This window comes from Dipteris shenzhenensis, chromosome 33 (assembly GCF_047967505.1).
Source record: "Dipteris shenzhenensis isolate YYH24624 ecotype China chromosome 33, Dip_SZ_1.0, whole genome shotgun sequence".
In the NCBI taxonomy this organism is placed as follows: Eukaryota; Viridiplantae; Streptophyta; class Polypodiopsida; order Gleicheniales; family Dipteridaceae; genus Dipteris; species Dipteris shenzhenensis.
The window spans coordinates 19,044,168-19,069,290 of record NC_141628.1 but is presented as its reverse complement, the minus strand read 5'-3'; the positions used below and the strand labels follow the sequence as shown (position 1 = coordinate 19,069,290).

Here is a 25,123-nt window from a genome sequence, read left to right as displayed (position 1 = left end):
ATGCCTCTTGTAAATATTTGTGGTATAGTTCAAGCACTTTTTTTGTAGCTTTACATATGCTAAAAATAATTGCATTTCACACTTGGTTTGATAGCTTAACACATCGATAACAATTTTCTAAGCATGTAGAAGGAGCTCATTCTTGTCGGACTTTTAAAGCAAACTATAGCTATAATCCCCTTTTAATGTGGCATCTACGTCCCTAGCCTGTAGTAGCTTGATAGAACCAAAAAAGTATTTCAAGGTCCAGTACTCTCTTGCATTTAGCTTTCCCAAGTTGGTGGGCTAATATTTAGAGCTTTAAATTTGATAAATTAGCCCAAAAATAAAGGTGGGCTAATTTTTAGAGCCTCAAATTTGATAAATTTGCCCTAAAAGAAATCAAGGTCTTCAAATACCAAGGTGTAAATTGGACACAATCAACGGGCCAATATTAGAAATGAAACCGCCAAGATAAAGTTGGGAAAGCAAAGTCCATGCAATGTGGTAGTGACCTATGAAATCTATGTATGATGCAACAAGCAAAGTAGGAGAGGTACAATATTAAACCACATGTAGTGAACTCTCTTTATGACTTGTTCAATGCATTGCCACAAAGATGGTCCAAGGCCACTTTGAAACCCATCATTCAAAGAAAAGTAGCCCCACAAAACCAAATGGAAAGCCCATGCACACAAGATAGAGATGATGAAAGAAAAGGGAAAGTAACCCATCGAAGAATCTACAAAAGGAGAGCGAGAGGAGAGCCAAGTGGGAACTAGCATGGTTACCTACAACTTGACATGTGGATCCCTTATAGCCAAGATGGGGTTGTTTCCTATTCGATAGATCGACCTAATCATGGCAATGATAGAGGGTCTTTGATGGTACAACAATTCCTACCATCAAATTTTTTGGCATGCTATAAATGTTATTGCTCATGTGATAGAGAAATTCTTGCCTATACTATGGGGGTTTGGGTTCAAGGAGGTGAAAATTGAGATGCAAAAAAATGGAGGTGACCTATAGTTCTTTGGAATTCAAGAAGGAACAATGGGAAAAGATTCAAGAAGAAGTGAACGAGGTAGCTACTACCATAGCATGACAAAGTGAGGAGGACATAACTCAAGAAGATCAAAATTTTTAAAGAAAACTTGGCAAACTCCAACAAGGGTAGTTGAAGGACAAAGAAATGAGTGCAAAAAAAAACCCCAAAAAAATACAAGTAAAGAAAATGTAGAGATGTTCAAGGACATAGTGTTTGAGGCAAACAAAGTGTTATGGTTATTGTAGAATAGTGCCTCACCCCCATTCAAATATTGAGTGAGAAAACCAAGCAAACACAAATGGAGCAAGCAAAAAGCACCAGTACTATAAGGACATGGTTTCAACCAGAATTGGGGATATTATCGAAACCTCCAAATCAAAGGTTTTCAGCAACAATGAAGTGAAGGCAAAGGCAAATGATGAAGCAAAGGGAAATGAGCCATGGAAGTCTAAGTCAAATGGATGGAGCTCCTATAATCCTAATTCCCAAAGATTGAAGGAGCTAACAACAAAGGCTTACTGAGTGGCCATAGAGGAAGGTTGATAAAAGTCAAAAGGAGATCCCACCAAGAGTTACGGCAAGAACTTAAAATGGAAGCCTCAGTAGCATCTCCTACTTGTGGTTTTGATGACATCAATGAAGCACATCACAGAGATACTTCAGGCGTTGAGAGTATGTCAAACATGATGGAGACAGAGCACTTAGTTAGTCAATAGTCAATTGTATGGGTGTGGTAATGTGGTGGCATAGCTGTGTGGATGAGTATGAGAAGATTGTGAGAGTGAGTCAATTTTAACCCTTGAGGCTAAACATATAGAAGGAGGGCAGTTCGATGAGAAAGAAGCAAAAGAGTAAAAACCAATCATATTGTATTTTCCATTGTTAAAAGGACTAAACAAAAAATAGTGAACTCTAACTTTGTCTTAAATTTCTTAGAATACATCATATAGTCTTTTGCCCCTTTATTGGGTCCTTCACATAGTTGAAACTAGTCCCAAAAATAACACCATCAAGGCATCAAGAGGCCCATGAAATGAGCTACTCAAACCCATTCACACAAAAAACCATCCCAAGACATGAGTTGTCCCCCTTCACTGCATGCGATGCCCATTTGAATTGCCCATTTGAATAGCAACTCTAAGACCTAAAGGTTAAGAACAAGGGAAGAGGGATCTCATAGGAGACCCTGACATCACAGCCTTCTGTGAGACGCATCTTCCCATTTTTTTGGTCTTTTAAATGTGCCAAAAAATGCCGAGACTAGAGCCAACACTGCCAAAAATAGTACATAGAAATCCTTCATTGGGCTCATGAAAGGAAGAGCATTCCTTAGGCCTCTCTTGGGAATTGTTGAAGCCTTACAAGGGCTTTACTTCAGCCCTATACTTGGCAAAAACATTTAGCGAAGGGGCTTTGAAGTGGCCACAATATCGTGGGCTCTTGCAAGCCCCCTTTGCTAAATTCTTTTGTCCTTTATAGGGCTGAAGTTAAGCCCTTTGTAGGGCTTAACCATTGCCCAAGATAGTGTTCACAGGTGTAAGGGAAGCCCTTTTGGCATAAGGAAAATTATTTGTTTCCCAAGGGGTTGCATACATTGCCCAAGGGGGCTACTATGAGAGGTTTTAAGTGCTATTAGAAGGGCTACAAATGGTTGTTTGATAGTACTTTTCTTGTACTGTATTCTTTACAGCCCTTGAAAAAAACTTGAGCAAAGAGGGCTTCCAAGAGGATGCGAAATGTTCTTTGAACAAAAAAAATGAAACGCATACACATGTAGAGAAGCATGGATCCTTAGATTGTACACTCAATATTAAAAGTGTAAATTTTGATTATTAGGTTTGGAGACCTCAACTTGTGATATGTTCCCAAAATTACATTATAGATATATCTCCACCATTGTTTCAAATCTGACAATGAATCAAGCCCACATTTCTCTCTTTTAATCCATGTCTACTTGGTAGCACAGCTCTTTGCATCCTCCTCCTTTGGGAAGATGGGGCAATAATTTGAAGCTCAATTTTTTTGCCCTTCTAGGGGCTGCAATAATGTTGTAAGGAAGGCAACCCATGTCCCTTACATGGTAAAATCAAATGGGCAGAGGAGGCTTCCAGGAGGGTGCGATATTGTAGCCTCTTGGAAGCATCCTCGCCCAATTTTTTAAACCTTCAATATATGTGAGTATGGTATAAAAGGGCATTGCTACAACCCTTGAACAGGGAAAATTTTTGAGCAAAGGGGGCTTCCAAGAGGATGCGAATCGCATCCTCTTGGAAGCCCCCTTTGCTCAAAAATTTTCCCTGTTCAAGGGTTGTAGCAATGCCCTTTTATACCATACTCACATATATTGAAGGTTTAAAAAATTGGGCGAGGATGCTTCCAAGAGGCTACAATATCGCACCCTCCTGGAAGCCTCCTCTGCCCATTTGATTTTACCATGTAAGGGACATGGGTTGCCTTCCTTACAACATTATTGCAGCCCCTAGAAGGGCAAAAAAATTGAGCTTCAAATTATTGCCCCATCTTCCCAAAGGAGGAGGATGCAAAGAGCTGTGCTACCAAGTAGACATGGATTAAAAGAGAGAAATGTGGGCTTGATTCATTGTCAGATTTGAAACAATGGTGGAGATATATCTATAATGTAATTTTGGGAACATATCACAAGTTGAGGTCTCCAAACCTAATAATCAAAATTTACACTTTTAATATTGAGTGTACAATCTAAGGATCCATGCTTCTCTACATGTGTATGCGTTTCATTTTTTTTGTTCAAAGAACATGTGCATGCATTTCTTTGTGAGTGGACATTTTGCAAAAATCGATGGACATAAACGACCAAATGATAATGAATTGATTTATGCATATCCTTGACTTCTATGAAATTACAAATATCGCAAGCAAGACATCAAACACAATAAATAAATGTAGAGCTATTTTTGAGTGGCATCCATTGATTTACGCATATACATTTCCATTAATCTAGGTGCTTGTTCAATTCTAATTTTTCAACTATAGTGTATCATTATTGTTATCATGTAAGAGCAATGATATATAAAATGTGTAGAACATCAACCGTGAAAGTCAATCATAAACTATAGTTACCATTGCTTTTTACTAAAGAACTACAAAGTTCATGGCCAATTGTTGAAGATGGTAGACTCTTTAAGGCAAGCAATCAAGCGAATAAAGGAAGATAGACAAACAATTACACCTGGTCTGCCAAGCACCTGTGGGGCAACATGGAAACTCTATTTTACCTCTATTGGATGCATTGTCTATGTTGCAATAACACCTGCCTGATCTAATGCCAATACAAGGCCGTTCGCAAGAACAATGGGTGGGACATCAACCGTAAACGTCAACAATGCATTCTCCTTTTGCAATATAGATCATTGAACTACAATGTGAAAATCAACAAAGTCCTCGCTCGAACCGCCAACTCACGCGAACAGTCGCTCAAATTATGGTAATCCTCGAGATTTGGGATCCTTGAGTCTCTTTGAACCATACCACGACGTTGTCTAGCAAGAGTATCTCCTCAATTAAGGAGAGAAAATCATCGTCCATGGGCTTTTGATCCTTGTCGGCTACTTTCTTCTTGCACTCCTAGGCAAACTGCCGCATTGTTCCAATAGAAGCACCTAACCATCTTTTTCTTCCCTAAATCTAAAAATCCATCATCGCAAGTCTCCCATTATGGAGAGTCATTATTTTTTTTTGTCCCTTCAGCTTTGTCACATCTTCATTCAAAGCCCTTTTTCAAGGATCATGATCCCAAGCTAATTGAAATGCTCCGCTAACCCATCACAAAGCCTTAGTAGCTCCAAGATATGTTGCACAATACCGAGGCTAACTAGTTATGAATCATCTTGATTTTATTAAGGAGCTCGTATACCAACTTTATTTTGGAAGTTCAAGAGCCTCATTTATCAATTTCATACAAAATTCAATATGATCCATGCAATGTTGCCAAATCGATCAATGAAATCATTGTCCTTCATGGTTCATATGAGCACTACAAATGCTTCAACATTCTGCTCTTCCCGTGCATGAAGTACTACTGTAGCACGTCCCCATTGCCTAGGATTTTAAAAAGGGACCATCCGTCATCTTCCATAGTCTTCTCCAATGTTTGGGATGGAAAGCTACTTGATTGAAGCGATTCCTTCTCTTCTGCTTGCTACTAACAAAGAAACAAAATGTTAGAAACCTGTCCAAAAGACACAGCATTGTTAAGTTTGCACCGCGCCTCTTGGACGATTGGATCTACGGTTGGCTGCCCTATTTGCTACAGATCACAATTCCTTGGCTGATCCTTCAGGCAAAGTCATGTCGATCAACTTCTTTCTACTGTGGAGAGACGTGAATTGTAGGTGGACTTCTCTATGGTCTCAAAAACCCTATGAGAATGTCAAAGCAATCTTTAACCAAGCATAGTTCACACAGCAGAGACTGTATACAACCCAATGAGACTCAAAACAGAAGCTCCACCACAAGTATAATATTATGATGTAATGCATGAAGGATTTGCAGATACGAGAAAAGAGTGGAAAGACTCGGTTCCTTCAGTTGGCCTCATGGTTGAGGTCGATGAAATTGTGGATCCAGTCAAAGAATATGCCAAGAATGCAGTCATATTATTCTTTCCAGGCCGGATGCCACCTGCTGCAGAGATAGGCAACTGGCTGACACGCACATTGGTTGGCTCTTTTGTTCGTAAAGTACACTATGCAGCCAGGGGCTTTTTTGAGGTTATCATGGTGGATGAGATCCACAGACAAATGCTTTTAGCCCCTATGTAGGCCAACCTAGGGCCAACTCGGGCTGACTAAGGCAGCCTGCAATTCATTGTGCAACTAATGCACAAGAGCAATAGCGATCTTAACCAAGAATAGTTCACACACACACACAACGTTTATTAACATCCACGAAAGACCAAATAATCTATGAGACTGGAAGAAAAAAAAACATACAATGAGCCTAAGGGTGGGGCCAATTCAGCACCTTGGGATGCTGCCCACCATGCCACATCACCATCTCAAGCGACTCTGACACTTCTGCATCCTCGTGGATGCTTGGAGGTGTCCTGGACAGCCATATGCTGCCATTAACATTCAGTTCCTCTTTGGTCTATGAGACTGGAAAAAAAGCGCATACAATGAAGCTGCCAGAATGCTACATCGCCATCTGGGGTATAATTAGATCCATACGTGTATGGATGGTTTTTCCGTACGTCTGTACACACGCTATACCGTACGGCCATCTATACGTGCCTTTTTGGGGGGCCAAAAAATTGGGAGTCCGACCTTATAAACAATGATTTGCACGCATTTTGTTGATCCGTACGCCGTACTGTCACATTCCTGAGCAGTCCCAACCTCGCCCGTACCATCATTTGACACGATGTATCAAAATCTAGAATCCAGATGACTATGGTCTATGGATGCTAGAGTCTTTCATGAATGATGAATCATGACTCATGAGTGATGACTTTGAAATTAATACAAGTTTCAAGCTGAAAGTTTCATACCTCTATGTCAATTTAATGTGTACAATCTATATTTTTCTGATTTTTTGGGGGTAAAATTAGGGTCATGTATGTTTCAGCCCTAGGGGCTGAACCATACTCCAATCATACTTATGTACTTGTATGACGTATGCGTATGGTAACGTATGGAAAAAATCTGGGTGATTATGCCAATTCTGCATCCTCGTGGATGCTTGGAGGTGCCCTGGACATCCATATGCTGTCCTTACCATTCCGTCCCTCACAACTTATAAGCTGCTCAATGTCACATACATCTCATCTTCACCTCAGCCATCATGCTCATGGCTTCTCCTCATATGGGGCCCTTACAGGTGAGCAACTATGCTACAATGAAAGGAACAGATGGTGGAGCATGGACCTTCACCAAAATGAAACCACTCAGCAGTTCCAGTTTGCTACTTTCAATATAAAATTAATAGGCCTAGATAACGTATGCTGCTGCAGATGCCAGACCCCCAAAAAAAATCCACAAAGCAAACCCTTGTGACAAATCACATGAAAGCAGGACTATGTACGTACAATTCTGAACGTGCAGAAGTTATCCAAAGCAACCGGTGATTTGTCCACCAAAGTAAAAAGCTTTGAAAAAAGCCTGCCTGATATAACATGATGAATAATACAATTCCCTGGCACAGCAGGCTGCTGTAACTCATAATTTCAGATATGAATTCCAATCAACCCAAGAGGATACAAACCATACAAGTTAGACGCATGCATGAAATCATCCATAAACTCATTTTATCCATGAACTCAAAGCAGAAAAACTTAGCCCGTGGTTGGATCAAAAGGGATACAAGCTGCACCAGCTTCACTTCTCACCAGAGAAAAAGGATCTATACACAAAACACCACTACATCCACAAGAGAGCTGTGAAAGAAAGCCATAACAACATGGTTTAGGCCTCTGCATCAAGTGCTACATTTGTGTTATTTGATGCTCATCTCACGAGTCAGTTCCCTTGTCAGGCTGAGTTGATGAGCACTTCCCCATGGGAAAAGAGTTCGTGTAACTGGAAGTTTCCTTCTAAGCTCCTGCAAATATATACCTTAAATCAGAGCCTACATTTCTTCGAACTGATCTCTGGAGCTTGAAATGAGTGAGATAGCATGCACAAACCTTGAAAGTGTTGTCTGAAAGATTTGTATAGGAATCCTGCAATGCAAATATAGATTCAGTAACAGTTAGAACTATGTTATTTGCTCTAGAAACTTATTCCATCAAACACTATTTTCAAAGGCTGAGATGATGGTCTTTTCTAGGATGACTGCCATGAAAGAGCTCGCCAACCTCTAAACGAGCGAGGTATTCCGATTCATGATGCTGGATAATGTTTGCAATGGAAATAGCTGTTTCAGATGGACTCTGCATCAGCACGAGTGCAGCAGTTCAGACTCAATATTTGCACCATATTATTCCAGGATAGTAACACTGATTATATGACCCAAATTTTGGCCTCCAAAATGCTGAAACCGTGCCCAGAACAACTGCAAACTTTGCAAGCATAAAGGGAAAACCTGAATAATTGTGGAGTCCTTGCATTCGAAGTTGGTATCTAGTTGGACATTTCCTTCTTCAAAGTAATGTGCTGAAACCTTCAACGAGCACAAAAAAAGTTTTAGTTACCAGTAATTTAATACAGACTCACTTTGATGATTAATTGTAATACACATGCTTTATCAAAGACGTTCTTTGAGTACTCAAGGTAAAATAGTTTGCCTATGTAATCATGAGATGTAGCTTGTGCCCTTCTCATATGATTGTGCAATGACGAAGAATCTATGTCCCGGATGATGTATCATGTGGTGTAAGTGGCATAAAGCCAAAGGGGATACAGCATTAGAATCGTCAACGTCAAGGTTAGCATTCATTGTGGGGCATGGCTAGAGGCTTTAACACCAAAGGCCCATAAAATGTAAATAAAACATACACAATGACCTTACGTCAATGGTAGTCCAAGATCACAACTCCTTGTATAAAAGGGAACTGGTTGCAATGAGGGGACTTGTTCAAGTCAAGGTGATAGACAAACTATGGCAAGAGATCAAAGAGAAACTGAAAAGAAAATCAACCCACGACCATGTACGAGGACAGTGCCGATTCAACATAGCAAAGAACTTTTAAGAGGAGCCCAAAGATCAGGTCTTATGGGATGAAGATTCAAGTTGGAAAAGGGATGAATCAAGGATGATAACAAGGAGGACTTGCAACATGTCCAACAATGAGAAAGGTATTTAGCTGATGAAACAGGTCCAAGTATATAATAGGCAAACACACAACATTCCATGCTCCCCAATTACAATAAGGCATAGCCACAGGGGGGGGGGGGGAGAGAGAGAGAGAGGAGGGATGGGGAGGGGGCAGGGGGGAAGGCGGCGCTTTTTGCAGAAATCTTATTTTGCAAAGAAAAAAAAAGCCAATCACCATAACCAAGTATGCAAGTAATTGAAGCAGTATAGAAAAGACCATAGAAAATTTCAAAGTACAAATTTCATTTGATTTGAATACAAATCTCTTTCGCTGCTTTCTGATGATTAGTTTTTTGGTGTGCAACAAATTGGTTGGCACAGCCAACAGCATAGAAAATGTGGCCATTGACCATGAGACAATCTGGCTGTCCACTAGCCTCATATACAATGTAGGCATGCATCCAATTTGTTCCCATGGTTTTGAGAATCCCATTCAACCTGATTGCACAAGGCAGCCTTGAGGTGCTTAATCAAGGGCTCCTTATTGGCTGCAATCATGAGGTCATTAATGTAGAACAGCAGGTGATCATGCATTTGCTTCCACAAGCAAATGGAAGACCAACAAGAATAGTATTTGCAGGTTTTGTAAGAGAAAAAGGACATGTTGAGGCTAATTCCTTCAAGACCCCTTTTTTATCTGTGTTTTGACCACTGTTTGGTGGAAGAATATATTCAGAGTTCTCTCTCTCTTCCTGTATTCTATTTGTTGTTCATTGTCAAGAGTGAGATGTTCCATATGGAGAGTTCATTGTGTGATTATATGAGCTGAGTATTATCCACAGAAAGTGTAAGGTTTGAGTGTCTTACTTCGCATTTCCAACACAGTATCAAAGTAAGGTCTCCAACACTAGGTTTTCTACATCAAAGGAAGGAGTCCCTCCACACAAGGCGACCCCGATTCAACTCAGGTTTGCACAGAGTTTTCTAGTGTCTACAGCAAGTGTTATTTGTAGATTTGCAGTGTGTATTACAGCACCTCTATGAGAAAATGGGAATGCAAGAGAGAGAGAGAGAGAGAGAGAGAGAGAGAGAGAGCAAGACAGTGCAGAACATCTAAATAGATGAGAGTAAGTAGTACAAGAAAGAGTGTGGGGTTTTGTCTAAGTGACAAAACCCTTACCCTATCCACTAACCATAGTTAGGGATTGGACTGTGTTTAGGGGGAAAAAGTGCCCCTAACCTACTTATTACATTTTTTTTTTGCCGAAAAAACAGTGCTAATTATATTACTTCGAGAGCAAGATACAAAAGGTCAGCTTGTAGCTGACGGGCTGCGTTCACAAATCGGACACAGCCCTAAAAGGTAACAAAAAAGTAAATCTCTCTCTCACGGAGGGATAAGGCGAGTGTGAATGAACAGCCATCGGGGTGGTGAGTAGCGCCATCGAAGGCCCTGCGAAGTCTGCTCGAAGAAGAGGCCCTGTGTGTCCCAAGCCCGGAGGAAGCGTCTCCGCTTCTCCCGACCGGCCCGGGAATCTCCCTGAATCTGGTCCCACTGGCCTCTGAGGGTATGAATAATCTCGCTCCAAATATCAGTCATGATCTGGGCAGTCGATAAGGAGGTGCCACCGAGAATCTGCGCGCAACGCGAGGTCCAAATGTGCCACCTTGCGATGCTGCTAATAATCTCCCAGACTGGCTGCCTCTCCTGAACTCCTGTATCAACCTCTGCTAGGTGCTGCGGGATACCCTCGAGCGGCCCCCACGTCCCCTGTGTGATAAGGAAAGTGGGGTCCTGCTGGCATGCCTCGAATAAGTGATGAACACCAGGTGCGGTGCTGCACCAACAGAACGCGCCCCAAGTGATCAAACCTAGCTCCGGTGCTGCGCGAGTAAGAATCCCGAAAGTCCACCTCCACACTTCCTGGGCGCGAGTGCAGCTCCACAGGCAGTGTTTTGGTGACTCCTCATCCTCATGGCAGATCTGACAGCGTCCGTCCTGGCCTATCTGCCGCAACCAGCTCCCCACTGGAAGACCTTTGTGGGCAAGAAGCCACAGGAAGTAGGAGATCTTCCGCGGCCGCCAGCTCTCCCACAAGGCCTTCCAGAAGGCCTGCAAAAAGAACCTGGAAATACCCTGTGCATACCAACTGGGCCGCTGGGTGGGGGGGCGGCTCTGCATCCTCCCAAGAACTCGCCTGCCCAAAGTCGTGCTGTAGGCAAAGAAAGAGGTCGGCCCCTGTCCTGTCACAATCTCTGTCCATCTCCACTCTCCTGGGTCCCAATCAAGCTCTGACAAGGCCCGCCCCTCCCAGAGCCAGAGTCGCCAAAGCTGCAGCTGATCCTGCTCTATGCTAGGATCGGTACGCCAGACCTTCCCCAAGAGGCCTACAACCCGAACCCTCTGCCATGGGAGTAGGGGGTCGATGAGCACATCCTCTCTCCCGAGTCGTCCATCCCCCATAACCGCGAAGAAGGAAATAGAGGAGTCGTCCATACGTCTTGCGACCACCAGTGGGATGCCACAGGGAGTGAACTGTCCCAGCCAACGGTCGTCACCAGGCATGAGGATCTGAAGCTCAGGTGGAACCAACCAATCAACTGGGATCGTGCCATCGATCTCCGTGCGTCTCGCCTGGGCTCCACGGGCACCTCCAGCTACGTCTGCGAGATCAGCCGTCTCCAAATCTCTGTATGTGTCCCTCCAAACTCGAAGGGACCGGGCTGGCTCCCTCATCCAGCCATCCCACCTGATGTGTGATCTCTCCCCCCAACTGAAGGCCCTCGGCATCTCTGACCTGATCATTCCAGATAAGCGGCTGGCGATCGATCTCCTCCTCTGACAGCTAGGAGGGGACTGAATGAGACTGAGGCGGAGCCGCCTCCAAACCATGAGGAGGCTACGAACGAGTGGGGAACGGGGCTGAGTGAGCGGGGCGGAAGTGAAGATCCACCTGAGGGACGGGAGCCACTCTCTACCTCGGCGCGGGACACAAGAACCGACCCCCTGCTGAAGTAGCATCTTCCACGTCTGCCCCCCCGGGGTCAAACCGCGGATGACTAGCTTGCCTAACAGGGCCTGACTCTGAAGCTCTGGATCGATGACCCCCAGGCCACCCTCAGCCTGCGGAAGAATGACTGTCTGCCAAGCAACCCTGGCTCTGGTATCTCTGAGGCCATCCTCCCCAGACCAAAGGAAGTTCCGAACCAGCCTCCTAAGCTGTGCCACGCTGGATCTCGAGAAACACCAACAGGAAGCCACATACCAAGCCGTGGCTAGGAGGACCTGGTTGACTACCAGGGCACGACCTGCAAGGGAAAGCTTAGCAGTGCTCCAGAAAGCCAGCTTCCGTCGGATGGAATCTAGCACCAGGAGAAACTGCTGAGCTGGCGTGATATCCAGGCCGACCTGAAAACCAAGGTATCTAGCTGTCTGTCCCCGTGGGATCCACCTGAAACCCAAAAACCTCCCCCACTGAGAACACGCCCCGAGGTCTGTGAGAAAACCAACTGATTTGTTCCAGTTGATTTTCGCACCAGCAGCCGAACAGAAGACCTCTAGGGCCATCCGCACCCTCTCCAGCATCATCTCATCGTCCTGGACATACAGGGCTGTGTCATCCGCGTACTCCGAGTCCAAGAGCTCCGTGTCCTCCCGGAGTGGAAGGCGAACACCCCTGATCCCTGTAGACCTCGCCCGAAGGTAGTAAGTCATAGCCTCGACGAAGAAGAGAAACAGGTAAGGAGCAAGGGGGCAGCCCTGACGCACTGATCTCTCCAAGCTAAAACGCTCACCCATCCTGCCGCCAATGATGACTCTGCTAGAAGCTGTCCTGTACAATGCTGAAATACCCTGAATCCATCCTGCTGAGAAACCTAGTCGCTCCAGAGTCCCCTCCAGAAAGGACCAGTCCACTCGATCGTAGGCCTTCTCAAAGTCTAGAAGTAGGATGGCTAGGTGTGATCCACTGTGCTGAGCCCACTCCACCGCCTCTGAGAAGGTGAAGACATTATCCAGGATACTGCGATCCTGGACAAAGCCTGTCTGAGTGTCATGAATGAGGTCTGGGAGTAGAGGCCGAACTCTGGCGCTAATCATCTTGGCAAGGATTTTGTAGGCAGTGGTAAGGAGAGTGATCGGGCGCCACTGACGGATCTCCTGTCTATCTCCTCCCTTCGGGATGAGGCAAATCAGTCTCGAGGAGAGGCTCTCTGGTATATAACCGCTGCTGAAAATCCTCTGAAGAGCTGCTAGGAGGGGCTGATGGATCTGGTCCCAGAAGGAGGAGAAGAATGCCCGGGATAGCCCATCCTCACCTGGGCATTTCTGCCCGTCGATGGCCATCAAGGCCTCCAGCATCTCATCCGTGGTGAACGGTGCCAACAACGTCGCCTGCATGCTAGGCTGAACCAGGGATGGAGTGTGCCTCCACACCTCCTCACGGGAACGTCGAGTACGAGGGACAAGCGGCTCCTGCTGGAAAAGGGTCCTGTAGAAGTCGGTGGCCAACCCCAAAACCTCTCCCGGATCCGTAACGATGTGTCCCTCCGCTGTCCTGAGACTCCGAAGCTGATCACCTGCTGCTCTCTGGCCATGCATCCTGAAGAACTCCCTGCACATCTGGTCACCCTTCCGAGCCCAGAAGGAGAGAGGCGTGATAGGAAAACTCTGAGCGGCGCTGGAGTGTCTCCTCAAGAAGGGCTCTGGCTCGAAGGGCCTGGATCCGAAGCTCCTCTGAGCCCGGGGCTGCCTGCTGGAGTCGCTGAATGGAGGCGAGGTCCCTCCGAAGAGCTCTCTCTCTACCCCACCATTCCTGTCGAACCTGTAGGGCTGCGAGCTGACAGATCTGACTGAACTCCTGCAAAGCCTGCGCCACCGAATCAACCAGATTCACGCACTCGCCCCAGTCTCTGTCCCAAAGACTACATATACTGCTGCGCACGTCCTCCCTCGAGAAAATGGAGTCGGGAATCCGGCATGAGCGGGAGGAAAGGGCCTGAACTGCCGAGTCTAATGATAAGAGCACAGGCGCATGGTCAGAAAGTGTCGTCCTTGGAACTATACCCGCTTGACCGCCTCTGCTGATGGCCCAATCACTAACATAAAATCTATCCAGCCTCTCCAGGAGTCTGAATCCTTCCCTGCGGAAGCCCCACGAGAAGTCCAAGCTCCCGTGCCAACACCAGAAGGACGGGTCTCGCCAACTGTCCCTACCTCCTGTCGCAAAGATAAAAGAGTCCCAAGCGGACTGCTCTGCCTGAGACATACCTGTAAACTCCGGTCCTCTGCCCTGCTGGTCCTCCAAGGTCTCCAGATTGTTGAAGTCACCTCCAACAATCCAGGAATCCATGTCTGGGAGAATCCCTGTAAGTGTCCTCCAGAAGGTGGCTCTGCAACGGAGATCTGTGGGAGCATAAATGTTGAGGATTCCAACTCTGGAGCCCTCCAGTTCCAGGCCTACCCAAAGGGCACGGCCTGGTATCAACGTGCCATGACCGAAAACTCCCTGGGCTAGCTACTCGCCCACGGAAGTACAGACACCACCACTCCTCCCCAGTGCGTTGATCGAGGGCTCCCAATAAGTGTGAGAGCGTCCAGGGAGAATCTTCCCACATCTACGGGAGTGAGCCGCAGAAAGCTTGTGCTCCTGGAGCAGAAGTACATCCAAACGACCAATCACTGCTGGTTGAAGTTCCTGTCTCAAAATGAGCTTCCTAGGACCACGGGTGCCAGAAGAGTGAAACCCGTTCACATTCCAGGATACGAGGTGTAGGCTCATGGTGAGGACTGGGAGGCTGCGAACAACTGTCTGCTCGCGGTCGAAGTCGAAGAAGAAGCTGACATTTCGGAGTGGAGGCGCTGACGCTTATGGAAAGGTTTGGAGGGGAAAGCGGGGTCGTCCTGCCCGTCCTTCAACACCTTCAGCAAAGGCGAGAGGCCTTTGGTACCATGAACGAAAGCTTTCTCGAGCCAGCTTGAGATCTCTGAGGTAGTTAACCCGTAGAAGGCACGGAGTTTCTGAGGAGTCCAGGCTCTGACATCCTGGGGGAGGGGCCAAGACAGGGGGGGCTTGAGGATCACAATCAGTCTGAAGCGTTTGGCAGCGCAACGCCACCGCAGGCGCACGTCACCCTTGGACCACTGAGTCTCGAGAAGCTGCCCCCCGGACGGGCCTATCCAGGAGCAAACCTGAGCATGCGTCTGCTCCCTGAGAGCCTCCCAGACCGAGTCGTCTGTCCAGGTCTGGTGCCGTCGCTAAGGAACGTGAAAGCAAAGCTAGGGCCATCCCTAGGGGCCAAGGCGGCTATCTTCCCATCCGCCCCTTTGCGGAGCAGGAAGATACTGATGTCGAGGCAAGCAGGGAAGGTCCCGAGGTCGACCACATCCAAGTAGTCCCAGGGGCCAGATCTGTAAAAGTCGCGGGAGAGCTCTCTCTCCTGAAGCTGAGGCCCATCAGAGTCTGCCACTGAGGGGCTAGCGGACAGAGAAGCCTGCTCCGGTGGTGGTGTAGACTCAGGGTGTCCTGCCAGCGGAGGGGGAGGGGGAGGCGGCTGGGGGATAGGCAACTCACACTCCTCAGGGGCGACTAGCGGAGGAGGAGGAGGAGGGGGAGCGGGGGCTGCCCTCGGCTGAGGAGCCGTCGGTGCAGCTAGCTCTGCGGGAGAGCTGAAAGAGGCGGGGGGGGGAAGGGATGGGGATGCATCTGAAACTGGGGCTGAGAAGGAGGGGGAGGAGACTGAGGAGGGAGAGGAGGGGGCTGAAGCTGCGGGTCGGGAGATAAGGGGTGCAGCTGGGGGATGGTCTGGGACTGAGTGGGAAGAGGCTGGGAAGCGGAAGAGAGGGGGATCTGAGGCTGTGAAGGGCGGGCTACCGTCGAAGAAGATGCTCTCCCAGGTCCCTGGGGCGGCTGCCTGTCAGGTCTCTGAGGTGCTGCTGCAGGTTGGGTAACCTCTGCCTCCTTGCCTTTATCAGAAATCTTCTTGTTCTTTCCTCTTTTCCTTCTAACCTCAGTCCAGCCGCCAGCTAACTCTGGTCCGGAGTCCGGCTGCCTCTGCTCCTGGCGTGGCTGCCCGGAGGGGGGGAGGGGGCGGAGAGGGAGGGGGCAGGGGAGGCCGAGAAGAGCTGGCGAAGCGTGGACAAACAGCCGCCAGGTGCCCAAAGCCGTGACACCTCAGACACTGTCCTGGCTGTCCGGTGACTACCATGCTCTGGGTGATGCTGCCGGCATCTGTCACGATCTCGATCACTGCAGGGAGAGTCGCAGGATCCGCCACAACCACACGGACTCGGGGGGCTCCTGCCGTAGTCACCGCATCGGCGAAAGTATCGTGCATAACCCAACCAAAGTGGGAGCCCAGGTCCCTGACAATCGGCCGCAGCTCAGCAGCAAGACCTGGAAAAACTAGCGTCACTGGATGGCGAGGTATACGGAACCGAACATCAAAATCCGCTGCGCTGAATCCACGGTACCACGGGACTATCATGATAATCTTTCCATCCACTGACGTGGAGGAGCAAGCAATCAGGTTGCTCGCAGCTTTCGCATTGGACAGTTTGAGCCAGAAGATGCCCCTTCCCATAAGGGCCACCTCCTCAATATGGCCATCCTCTAGCATGAGAGTGGACTGGAGCCAGTCTCTGATGGCTGATCTGGAGGGGGAATGTCCAATGACTCTGCCATAAACAGAGGTAAGGGCAAAGTCATTGGCAACCTCCTGAACCCGAGATGATTGTTGCTCTGTCAGGATGACGCGGTAGGCATCTGGAGAGGGAGGGTCCGACTGGGCCTCTGGTTCCGGGCAGGGAGCCGCCATACCGCCAAGACAAACTGCGAGGCTACTGATGAGGAAGAGGCTCCCACCCAGAAAAAAGGGGGGGATAGATGCGGGAGGGTGGAGCCTGGGTGTGCGGAAGACGGATGCGGAGGCGAAAAACGGGAAAGATGGAGGGCGGAGGGCGGAGGAAGCGGGGTGGGAGGACAGGAAGCGGAGGTGGCGCAGGGTGGAGGAGTGGGGACGGAGAGCGGGTGAGGTGAGGAGGCGAGAACGGGAGCGGGGGAGAGGCGGAGCGAGGCGGGAGGACGGAAGCGGGGCGGGGTGAAAGGGTGGGGCGGAAGGGACAGGGTGGAGCGAAGCGGCGGGGGGGGCGAGGGCGGAGGGCGGGATGGGAAGGCAGGGGTGGAGCGGAAGGGCGGAGGGACGGGAGGGGACGGGGGCGGTAAGGCGAGGGGCGGGGTGGGCGAAACGGGAGGCGGGGGGGAGCGGAGTGGCGGCGGGGCGGGGTGGAGCGAAGGGGTGAGGGGGGGATGGGACGGAGCGGCGAAGGGGGTGGGCGTAGCGAGGGGGGGCGGAGTGAGGCGGGGGTGAGACGAGGTGCAAGGGGTGAGGGCGGAGAGGCAGCGGTGAGGGGGTGAGGCGGAGGTGCGAGGGGGTGAGCGGAGGTGCGAGGGGGTGAGGTCGGAGGACAGGGGGTGAGGCGGAGGTGCGGCGGGGGTTGCGAGAGAGGGCGCGGCGGCAACGGCGGGTGAGGGGAGGTGAGGGCGGAGAGGTAGGGGCGGGAGAGGTCGAGGCGAGGAGGAGGAGGGGCTAGGGGAGGTAGAGGTACGGGAGGGGAGGGGGAGGCTCGCAGGAGCACCAATGATACCTACTTATTACATTACATTGGCCACAGCCTAGAATATAACAATAATTCTAACACCCCCTGCAGTGCCAATGTGGTGTACAAGGTAGTGATCAATCACCAAAAGAAGATAAGTTTAGGGCACTGCAAAATGCCTCAAACTTCTCACGTGGAAGTGCTTTGGTGAAGATGTCTACAACATTCTCATGTGTTGACACATAGATCATATTGATCTCCCCTGCATGCAACTTCTCTCTGACATAATGATAATGGACCTCAATGTGCTTCATGCGAGCATGAAACACAGGATTCTTTGCCACTGCTATAGCACTCTAACTATCAGTGAGAATTAAAGAAGGACCCTCCAATAAGAGATGAAGATCAGCAAACAGACGACGTAGCCAAACACATTCAATCGTCGCTGTGAAAGCTGCCCTGTACTCAGCTTCACATGAGGAAGTAGCCACTATAGATTGCTTCTTGCTCAGCCAAGAAATGCAAGCTTTGCCCAAAAAGAAACAATTACCACTAGTGGACTGCTTGGTATCATAGTCTTCATCCCAATCTGAATCACTGTAAGCATGCATCTGCAAGTCACCCCCCTTGGGAAACATCAAGCCATAAGACTTTGTGCCTTGCAAATAACGGAAGATGCGTTTTATAGCCTGCCAATGTGTAGTCTTTGGGCTGCATATACCCACTCACCTGAGATAGCGCATACTGAATATCCGGCCTTGTATTGCACAAATAGATGAGACATCCAACAGCATCGCTGTAAAGTGACATCCATTTGGGAGGACAGGAAGCGGAGGTGGCGCAGGGTGGAGGAGTGGGGACGGAGAGCGGGTGAGGTGAGGAGGCGAGAACAGGAGCGGGGGAGAGGCGGAGCGAGGCGGGAGGACGGAAGCGGGACGGGGTGAAAGGGTGGGGCGGAAGGGACAGGGTGGAGCGAAGCGGCGGGGGGGGACGAGGGCGGAGGGCGGAGGGCGGGATGGGAAGGCAGGGGTGGAGCGGAAGGGCGGAGGGACGGGAGGGGACGGGGGCGGGGTGGGCGAAACGGGAGGCGGGGGGGAGCGGAGTGGCGGCGGGGCGGGGTGGAGCGAAGGGGTGAGGGGGGGATGGGACGGAGCGGCGAAGGGGGTGGGCGTAGCGAGGGGGGGCGGAGTGAGGCGGGGGTGAGACGAGGTGCAAGGGGTGAGGGCGGAGAGGCAGCGGTGAGGGGGTGAGGCGGAGGTGCGAGGGGGTGAGCGGAGGTGCGAGGGGGTGAGGTCGGAGGACAGGGGGTGAGGCGGAGGTGAGGCGGGGGTTGCGAGAGAGGGCGCGGCGGCAACGGCGGGTGAGGGGAGGTGAGGGCGGAGAGGTAGGGGCGGGAGAGGTCGAGGCGAGGAGGAGGAGGGGCTAGGGGAGGTAGAGGTACGGGAGGGGAGGGGGAGGCTCGCAGGAGCACCAATGATACCTACTTATTACATTACATTGGCCACAGCCTAGAATATAACAATAATTCTAACACCCCCTGCAGTGCCACTGTGGTGTACAAGGTAGTGATCAATCACCAAAAGAAGATAAGTTTAGGGCACTGCGAAATGCCTCAAACTTCTCACGTGGAAGTGCTTTGGTGAAGATGTCTACAACATTCTCATGTGTTGACACATAGATCATATTGATCTCCCCTGCATGCAACTTCTCTCTGACATAATGATAATGGACCTCAATGTGCTTCATGCGAGCATGAAACACAGGATTCTTTGCCACTGCTATAGCACTCTAACTATCAGTGAGAATTAAAGAAGGACCCTCCAATAAGAGATGAAGATCAGCAAACAGACGACGTAGCCAAACACATTCAATCGTCGCTGTGAAAGCTGCCCTGTACTCAGCTTCACATGAGGAAGTAGCCACTATAGATTGCTTCTTGCTCAGCCAAGAAATGCAAGCTTTGCCCAAAAAGAAACAATTACCACTAGTGGACTGCTTGGTATCATAGTCTTCATCCCAATCTGAATCACTGTAAGCATGCATCTGCAAGTCACCCCCCTTGGGAAACATCAAGCCATAAGACTTTGTGCCTTGCAAATAACGGAAGATGCGTTTTATAGCCTGCCAATGTGTAGTCTTTGGGCTGCATATACCCACTCACCTGAGATAGCGCATACTGAATATCCGGCCTTGTATTGCACAAATAGATGAGACATCCAACAGCATCGCTGTAAAGTGACATCCATTGATTCACCTGCATCATACATAGTAAGTTTCAGCCCCGGCCCCATTGGAGTGGCTATAGGCTTACAATCATGCATGTTGAACCTATCCAAGAGCTTTTGCACATACTTGGATTGAAACATAACGATGCCACGCTTGTTTTGTATGAAGTGGATCCCCAAATAGAAATTTAACATGCCCAAATCTGTCATGTCAAATTCAACTACTCAGCTTTGAAATCTGCAATTGTTTCCTCATTTGACCCTGTGAGCAGCATGTCATCTACATAAAGAACAATGACCAAAATACCCCCCCCATCCTTCTTGATGTAGAGGGTACTTTCTGTGGGACTATTATGTAACCCCTTACTTGCTAAGAATGCATCAATCTTGGCATACCATGCAAGTGGGGCTTGTTTCAGCCCATATAAAGCTTTATTGAGCTTGCAAACTTGAAGTGCATTGCCAAAAAGTTCAAATCCAAGAGATTGTTTGACATATACCTCTTCCTGCAAGTCCCCATTAAGGAAAGCTGTTTTTATGTCCAACTGAAGGACATTCCAAACAAAATTTGCAGCAATGGCAATAACTGACCTTCTGGTGGTCATCTGGGATGTGGGAGCAAATGTCTCCTCAAAATCTATGCCCTTCTTCTGTGCATATCCTTTGGCAACTAGCCGTTCCTTGTACCTATCAATGGACCCATCTGGCTTCCTTTTCACTTTGAAAACCCATTTGGTACCAATTGCATGCTTTCCTGGTGGCAAATCCACAACATGCCAAGTCTGATTTTTCTCAATGGACTACAATTCATTGTGCATGGCATGCATCCAATGCACATTATCCTTGGCTTCTTTAAAAGAGTCAAGTTCTTCTTCATTAAGAAGAGTACCTACATAGGTTGTCTCAACAGAAAGAGCCCCCCCTGCGTGCCTTACTGCGCTACGAGTCCTGCCAAGCAAAGGTGCCTCAAGCCTACTCTCCCTAAGAGTCTATAGCAACCAATTCGAAACTGTTTTGGCTGCATATATCCCTTGAATCTCTTGCCTTACAACTTCATCCACACCCTGTGGAGGTACAAAAGCAACATGTGGCTGAATCAGGGCATGTGGATCACGAGGAGGTTGCTGCATGCCATAACTCCGCATTCTGCATCGCAGCAGTGGGAGTACTCACTGAAAGTGTAAGATCGGATCTTCTCAAAATGTCAAGATGAAAAAGACCGATACAAAGTGCTAGACAACACCAAAGCATAGTCATTCTCTTTGTCTCAGGCTGCACACTTAGCATCATCAAATATGACCTGAAATCCTCCTCTACTCCTCTATTGAGAGGGGACACTGAAAGCAAATTCTTCTTTATACCTGGCACATAAATAACATCTGTAATTATGAAATATGTGCCATCCGTGGACGTGAGTATGATGCCTCCCACTCCACACACTGAATAAGAAGAATTGTTTGCACGTGTCACCTTCTTTTTAGTAGGTGGTGCATGCAGAGATGCAAAAAGGCTCTTCTTAGAAGTGATGTGCTTAGAAGCACCACTATCAAAGTACCAAGTGTTCAGTGTCTCATTGACACTGAACGAGCATGCATCCTTTGAAGGGTCATAACTACAAGTCAAGAAAGCATACGGGTCATCCTCAAGAGTGGTTGTAGTATCTGGACTATCCACTGAAAATTTTAAAATGCAAGATAAAAAGGCATAGTGCTCTTCCACAAAGTTGGCTGTAACATCCCCTCCATCATGTGCATTAGGAGCTGATGCATCTGAGACAACCATACATGAATCCCTTTCTTTTCCTTAGCTATGCACTTCTTGCATTCACCAATGTAATGATCTGGCTTCTTGCAGTAGTGACAAATGCCCTTCCTCTTAGGCTTATCTGCATCACCTTTTGCCTTATAAGAGGGCTATCTTGAATCAGCTTTATGCTGATGTGTGGGCTGATTGGCATGTTGCTTTTGCTGCCCTTTTCCTTTGGGCTTGAACTTAGAAAGCATGGCATGCTCGCCAGCCTGTGTTGCCATATTTCTTCTTGTCTGCTCTTCTTGCAACAAAAGTGCTACCAACTCTTGAACATAGTTGTAAGACACGTTAAGACACGACACGTTAGACACGCTTTAGACACGAGTGTCTAAAGTGTCTTAAAGATAAGACACGTAAGACACGTTTTCTAGTTATGATAATATTAAATAAATATTAAATTAAAAAATATAAGTATGTATAAGTACAACTTGGTAGCATGACTAGCTGCTAGTTTTAAGTTTTAACATTTTAGAAGTACAAGTTAAGAGTGAAGACTTCTCACTTGTCAATTAAGACTTAAAAGTTAAATGCCAAGACTCGAGACTTAAAAGTTAAAAGTTAAGACTCAAGACTCATGGGCTTGCAAGTCATGACTCACAACTTTAAGGTTTAAAGTGCAAACCAACAATTTGACATTCAAAATTCCAAATTACAACTTAAAAAGAGCCTAGAGGGCTACATAGATGATAGACTGACAATCAATCATCATAGATCAATAAAGTTTAAACATATCTCATAAATAACTCGGCCAATGCCAACAATCTAGTAGTCACATGTGACATGAATGAAATCTGAATCCTCATACATATGACTGAATGGGAAACTTTTGAATCTCAACAGTCAAGTCTCTCAAGACTCATCCTAGTCTGAATCTGCTAGGTCACTGCCACTGCTGGATCCAAAGTCACCATCAGTGATAGTGTTACCCTCACTATCATACTGTGGCTCCTCAGGCACCTCATCCTCCTCCTCCTCCTCCCCCTCCTCCTCGTCCAAGGCAGACCGCATAGGTGTATCTGACGAGGTACTGGCCATAGCCACGGCTTTGCCATGGCCACGTCAGATGGCACAACCACGACCTCGTGCTCCTCTTCCACCACTCCTGCCTTTGACTCTGCCTCTGCCTCTGCCTCTGCCCTCTGATGTGTCCCTCTGTGCTGGAATAGCAATGGCTGATGATGCTGATCTACGACGTGAACGAGTGACTCGTCTATCTATGGTCTCTAGCTCTCTATGTAGCTTTGCATATATCTCCTCCTCATCAGCTTCAACTCTAGCATAAGCAGGCAACTTGGTTATGTCAATGCTTGTAGGATCCACCTGCAACAACATTTAGAAGCATATGTTATTATGTTCAATGTTCATTGTTATGATTTCAATTTCCTAGATATATTTAGAATCAAAATCATAGATGATAGAACTGTGAACATGTTACAATAGACTCAAGCTACCAATGTTACCTCCATTGGACCTGCCAAGTTTTTAAGCTTTCTTATAAGCCTCAAGTTTGCACGGCAGTATACTAAGCGCTCGAGTTGCCTTGTGCTTAACTTGTTCCTTATTTTCGTATGGATCAAAGAGTAGGAGCTCCAGTTCCTCTCACATGCTCCTGCTGCACATTCCTTTTGGTTCCAAATCCCGATTGGCATTTACAAATCGAGATTAAAGGAGTGAGAATCAAGATCAATCATCATCTACATTTACAGTTTACCTAACCAGGAATAGCAAATGCCAAACTTCAAAGATATATGTCTCAGCTCTCACCTGAGATAAAATCCGGAGAGCCAACTTCCGCACTCGAGGAGTGGAGTAGCCATATGTCTCCCACCACTCAATTGGCTTCACACAAATCTCTTTCCTTCTAGACGTGGGTCTAGAGAAGGAAACACCCACACTATTCTGATACTGAGAAAGCTCCAAGTCCAGCTCCAATTGCTCATCCTCTGAAAAAACCCTCCCTATGTAGGCATCTCTATCCGCCAATAACTCTGGCTTATTGAATAAATCAGCTGACTTAAACAGTGGATGCAAAAGTGTTGCAAGCCCATGGATGGGCCTACACATGAACTGCCATCTCGTATCCACTAGAGACCTTATTTCTTCCAATCTACATATCAACATAATTTGTAAATTATAATAAACACTGATAATGGATTTATGATAAGTGATGATTCATTACTTATTAATATAATGGACATATACCAACCTTACCTCTCAGGTGCGAGGGAGTTACATGTACTCAGCGAAACACGCAACTGCTCCATGAAATGATGGACCAAGCCAAGAGTACTTCCCTCCATATCAGTCACCCGCAAGACAGCGAATAAAGGATGGAGAGCTTTCACTATGGACTCCATGTCAGTCCAAAGTGAGTGATCCAAGCACATCCTCTGTACTGTCATGCTCTCTGACCTGGTAGAGTCAGGCCACTCTAACCACATCCGAGACACCACTGTCTGTCGAAGAGCTGCATGCACTGCAAGAAGGCGCTCCAAAACAATGTGCATGTATGCAAAGCGTGTCTTCGATGGCCGGACAATTTCCAAGTTGCTATGCTCCCTGAATATGGCCAAGGCCTTGGGCTTCTTCTTAAAGAAGGCTGCAATGGTACTAGCAATCTGCATCACACTAGCAATCCAAGGGAGCCGACCGATGTCCTCCATGAGAAGGTCTAGGCAATGTGAAGCACAAGGAGTCCATACAATGGAAGGAAACTCTGCCTCCACAAGCTCTCCCATCCTCACACAATTACTTGCATTGTCTGTAACAACTTGGACCACATTCTCAGGCCCTATCTCGATGATAGCTGCTCGGATATGCTGAAAAATGACTTCACCTGTAGTGCTAGCACCTCCTCGACCTGTATCAACAGCTTTCAAAAAATAGGTACCAAGGCATGAGGATACCAATATATTAATGATGCCCCTCCTCCTAACATCACTCCAACCATCAGACAGAATGCTGCAACCAAATTTCTTCCATCCCTCCTTGATAGGATCAAGAGCTTTGTTAATTCTGCCTATCTCCTCCTCCAACACAGATGTCCTCATCGCACCATATGTCACACCTGTCCATGTATTTGTAGCTCCCACAGCTACCACTGCCTTGATCATCCTCTTCCACTGTGGTGTTTGTAGGACATTGAAAGCAAAATTGCATTCAATCACAGTCCTCCCAATTTCAATATCTGCCAAACGCTGCCGCTCTTTTTGCCAAGACTGTGTGGACAATGCACCTGATAAAGTCCCCTGGTTCTTTTTCGAAGTAGCCATCGTGGTGGATGGTGGTGAGGATGTAGCAAAAGCAATGCCCTCTTTCCTAGCCCTCTTCTCTGCATGAGAGGAACCAATAGCACTAGAGTAACTATCCATAGCATCATCAAGGTTGATAGTGTGAGACTCGGGCCCCAACAAATCCTCATCTTGCAAGGCAGCAGGCATGGTACTAGGTCCACCACAAAGTTTTGGATGATCTCTGGTAACTTTCTGCGCAATCTCAAAAGGAACAGAAGTACATCCACCAATTCCCCTACCACCAAGTCCAGACACATGGAGAATAAGACGTGTCGCTGAGCTCACAAAAGGCTCGCCACAATAATTGCACTTCCACTCTTTGTTTCCTGACCCCGTTGCCACAGCGGGGTTAATCATAGCCCCCAAAGTGGATTTGGAGGTTTAGGCATGGTAAATCTCTGCTGCTATGCTGTAATTCTCTGTTGCTATGCTGTAATTCTCT

The 25,123-nt window shown here is 47.6% G+C and overlaps 2 protein-coding genes across 2 annotated transcripts in view; both read right to left on the bottom strand.

Moving 5' to 3' along the window:
* Positions 1–7,105: 7,105 nt before the first annotated feature.
* The window catches only part of CPA (Subunits of heterodimeric actin filament capping protein Capz superfamily), a 99,949-nt gene continuing 81,931 nt past the window's right edge, over positions 7,106–25,123 (bottom strand). Inside the window, exons 7-10 of the mRNA XM_087372031.1 lie at positions 8,087–8,164; positions 7,860–7,934; positions 7,689–7,724; positions 7,106–7,603 (exon numbers count right to left, since the gene is read on the bottom strand). Coding sequence (XP_087228157.1) covers positions 7,499–7,603; positions 7,689–7,724; positions 7,860–7,934; positions 8,087–8,164 — 294 coding nt within the window. The 3' untranslated portion in view covers positions 7,106–7,498. The remainder of the gene's footprint in view (positions 7,604–7,688; positions 7,725–7,859; positions 7,935–8,086; positions 8,165–25,123) is intronic.
* LOC147879788 (uncharacterized) lies at positions 22,250–24,501 on the bottom strand. Its single transcript, XM_087371385.1, has 5 exons — positions 23,600–24,501; positions 23,153–23,495; positions 22,849–23,010; positions 22,519–22,708; positions 22,250–22,431 (listed from the first exon to the last, which is right to left on the bottom strand). The coding sequence occupies exons 1-5, from the start codon at positions 24,499–24,501 to the stop codon at positions 22,250–22,252; spliced, it is 1,779 nt and encodes a 592-aa protein (XP_087227511.1).

Excerpts from the sequence above, each read along its gene's own strand:
- LOC147879788 (XM_087371385.1), bottom strand. The coding sequence starts at position 24,501 with ATGATCAAGGCAGTGGTAGCTGTGGGAGCTACAAATACATGGACAGGT. Across the intron at positions 23,496-23,599 it reads AACTCCCTCGCACCTGAGAG|ATTGGAAGAAATAAGGTCTC; the intron begins GTAAGGTTGGTA and ends GTTGATATGTAG. Across the intron at positions 22,709-22,848 it reads ACTTGGCAGGTCCAATGGAG|GTGGATCCTACAAGCATTGA; the intron begins GTAACATTGGTA and ends ATGTTGTTGCAG.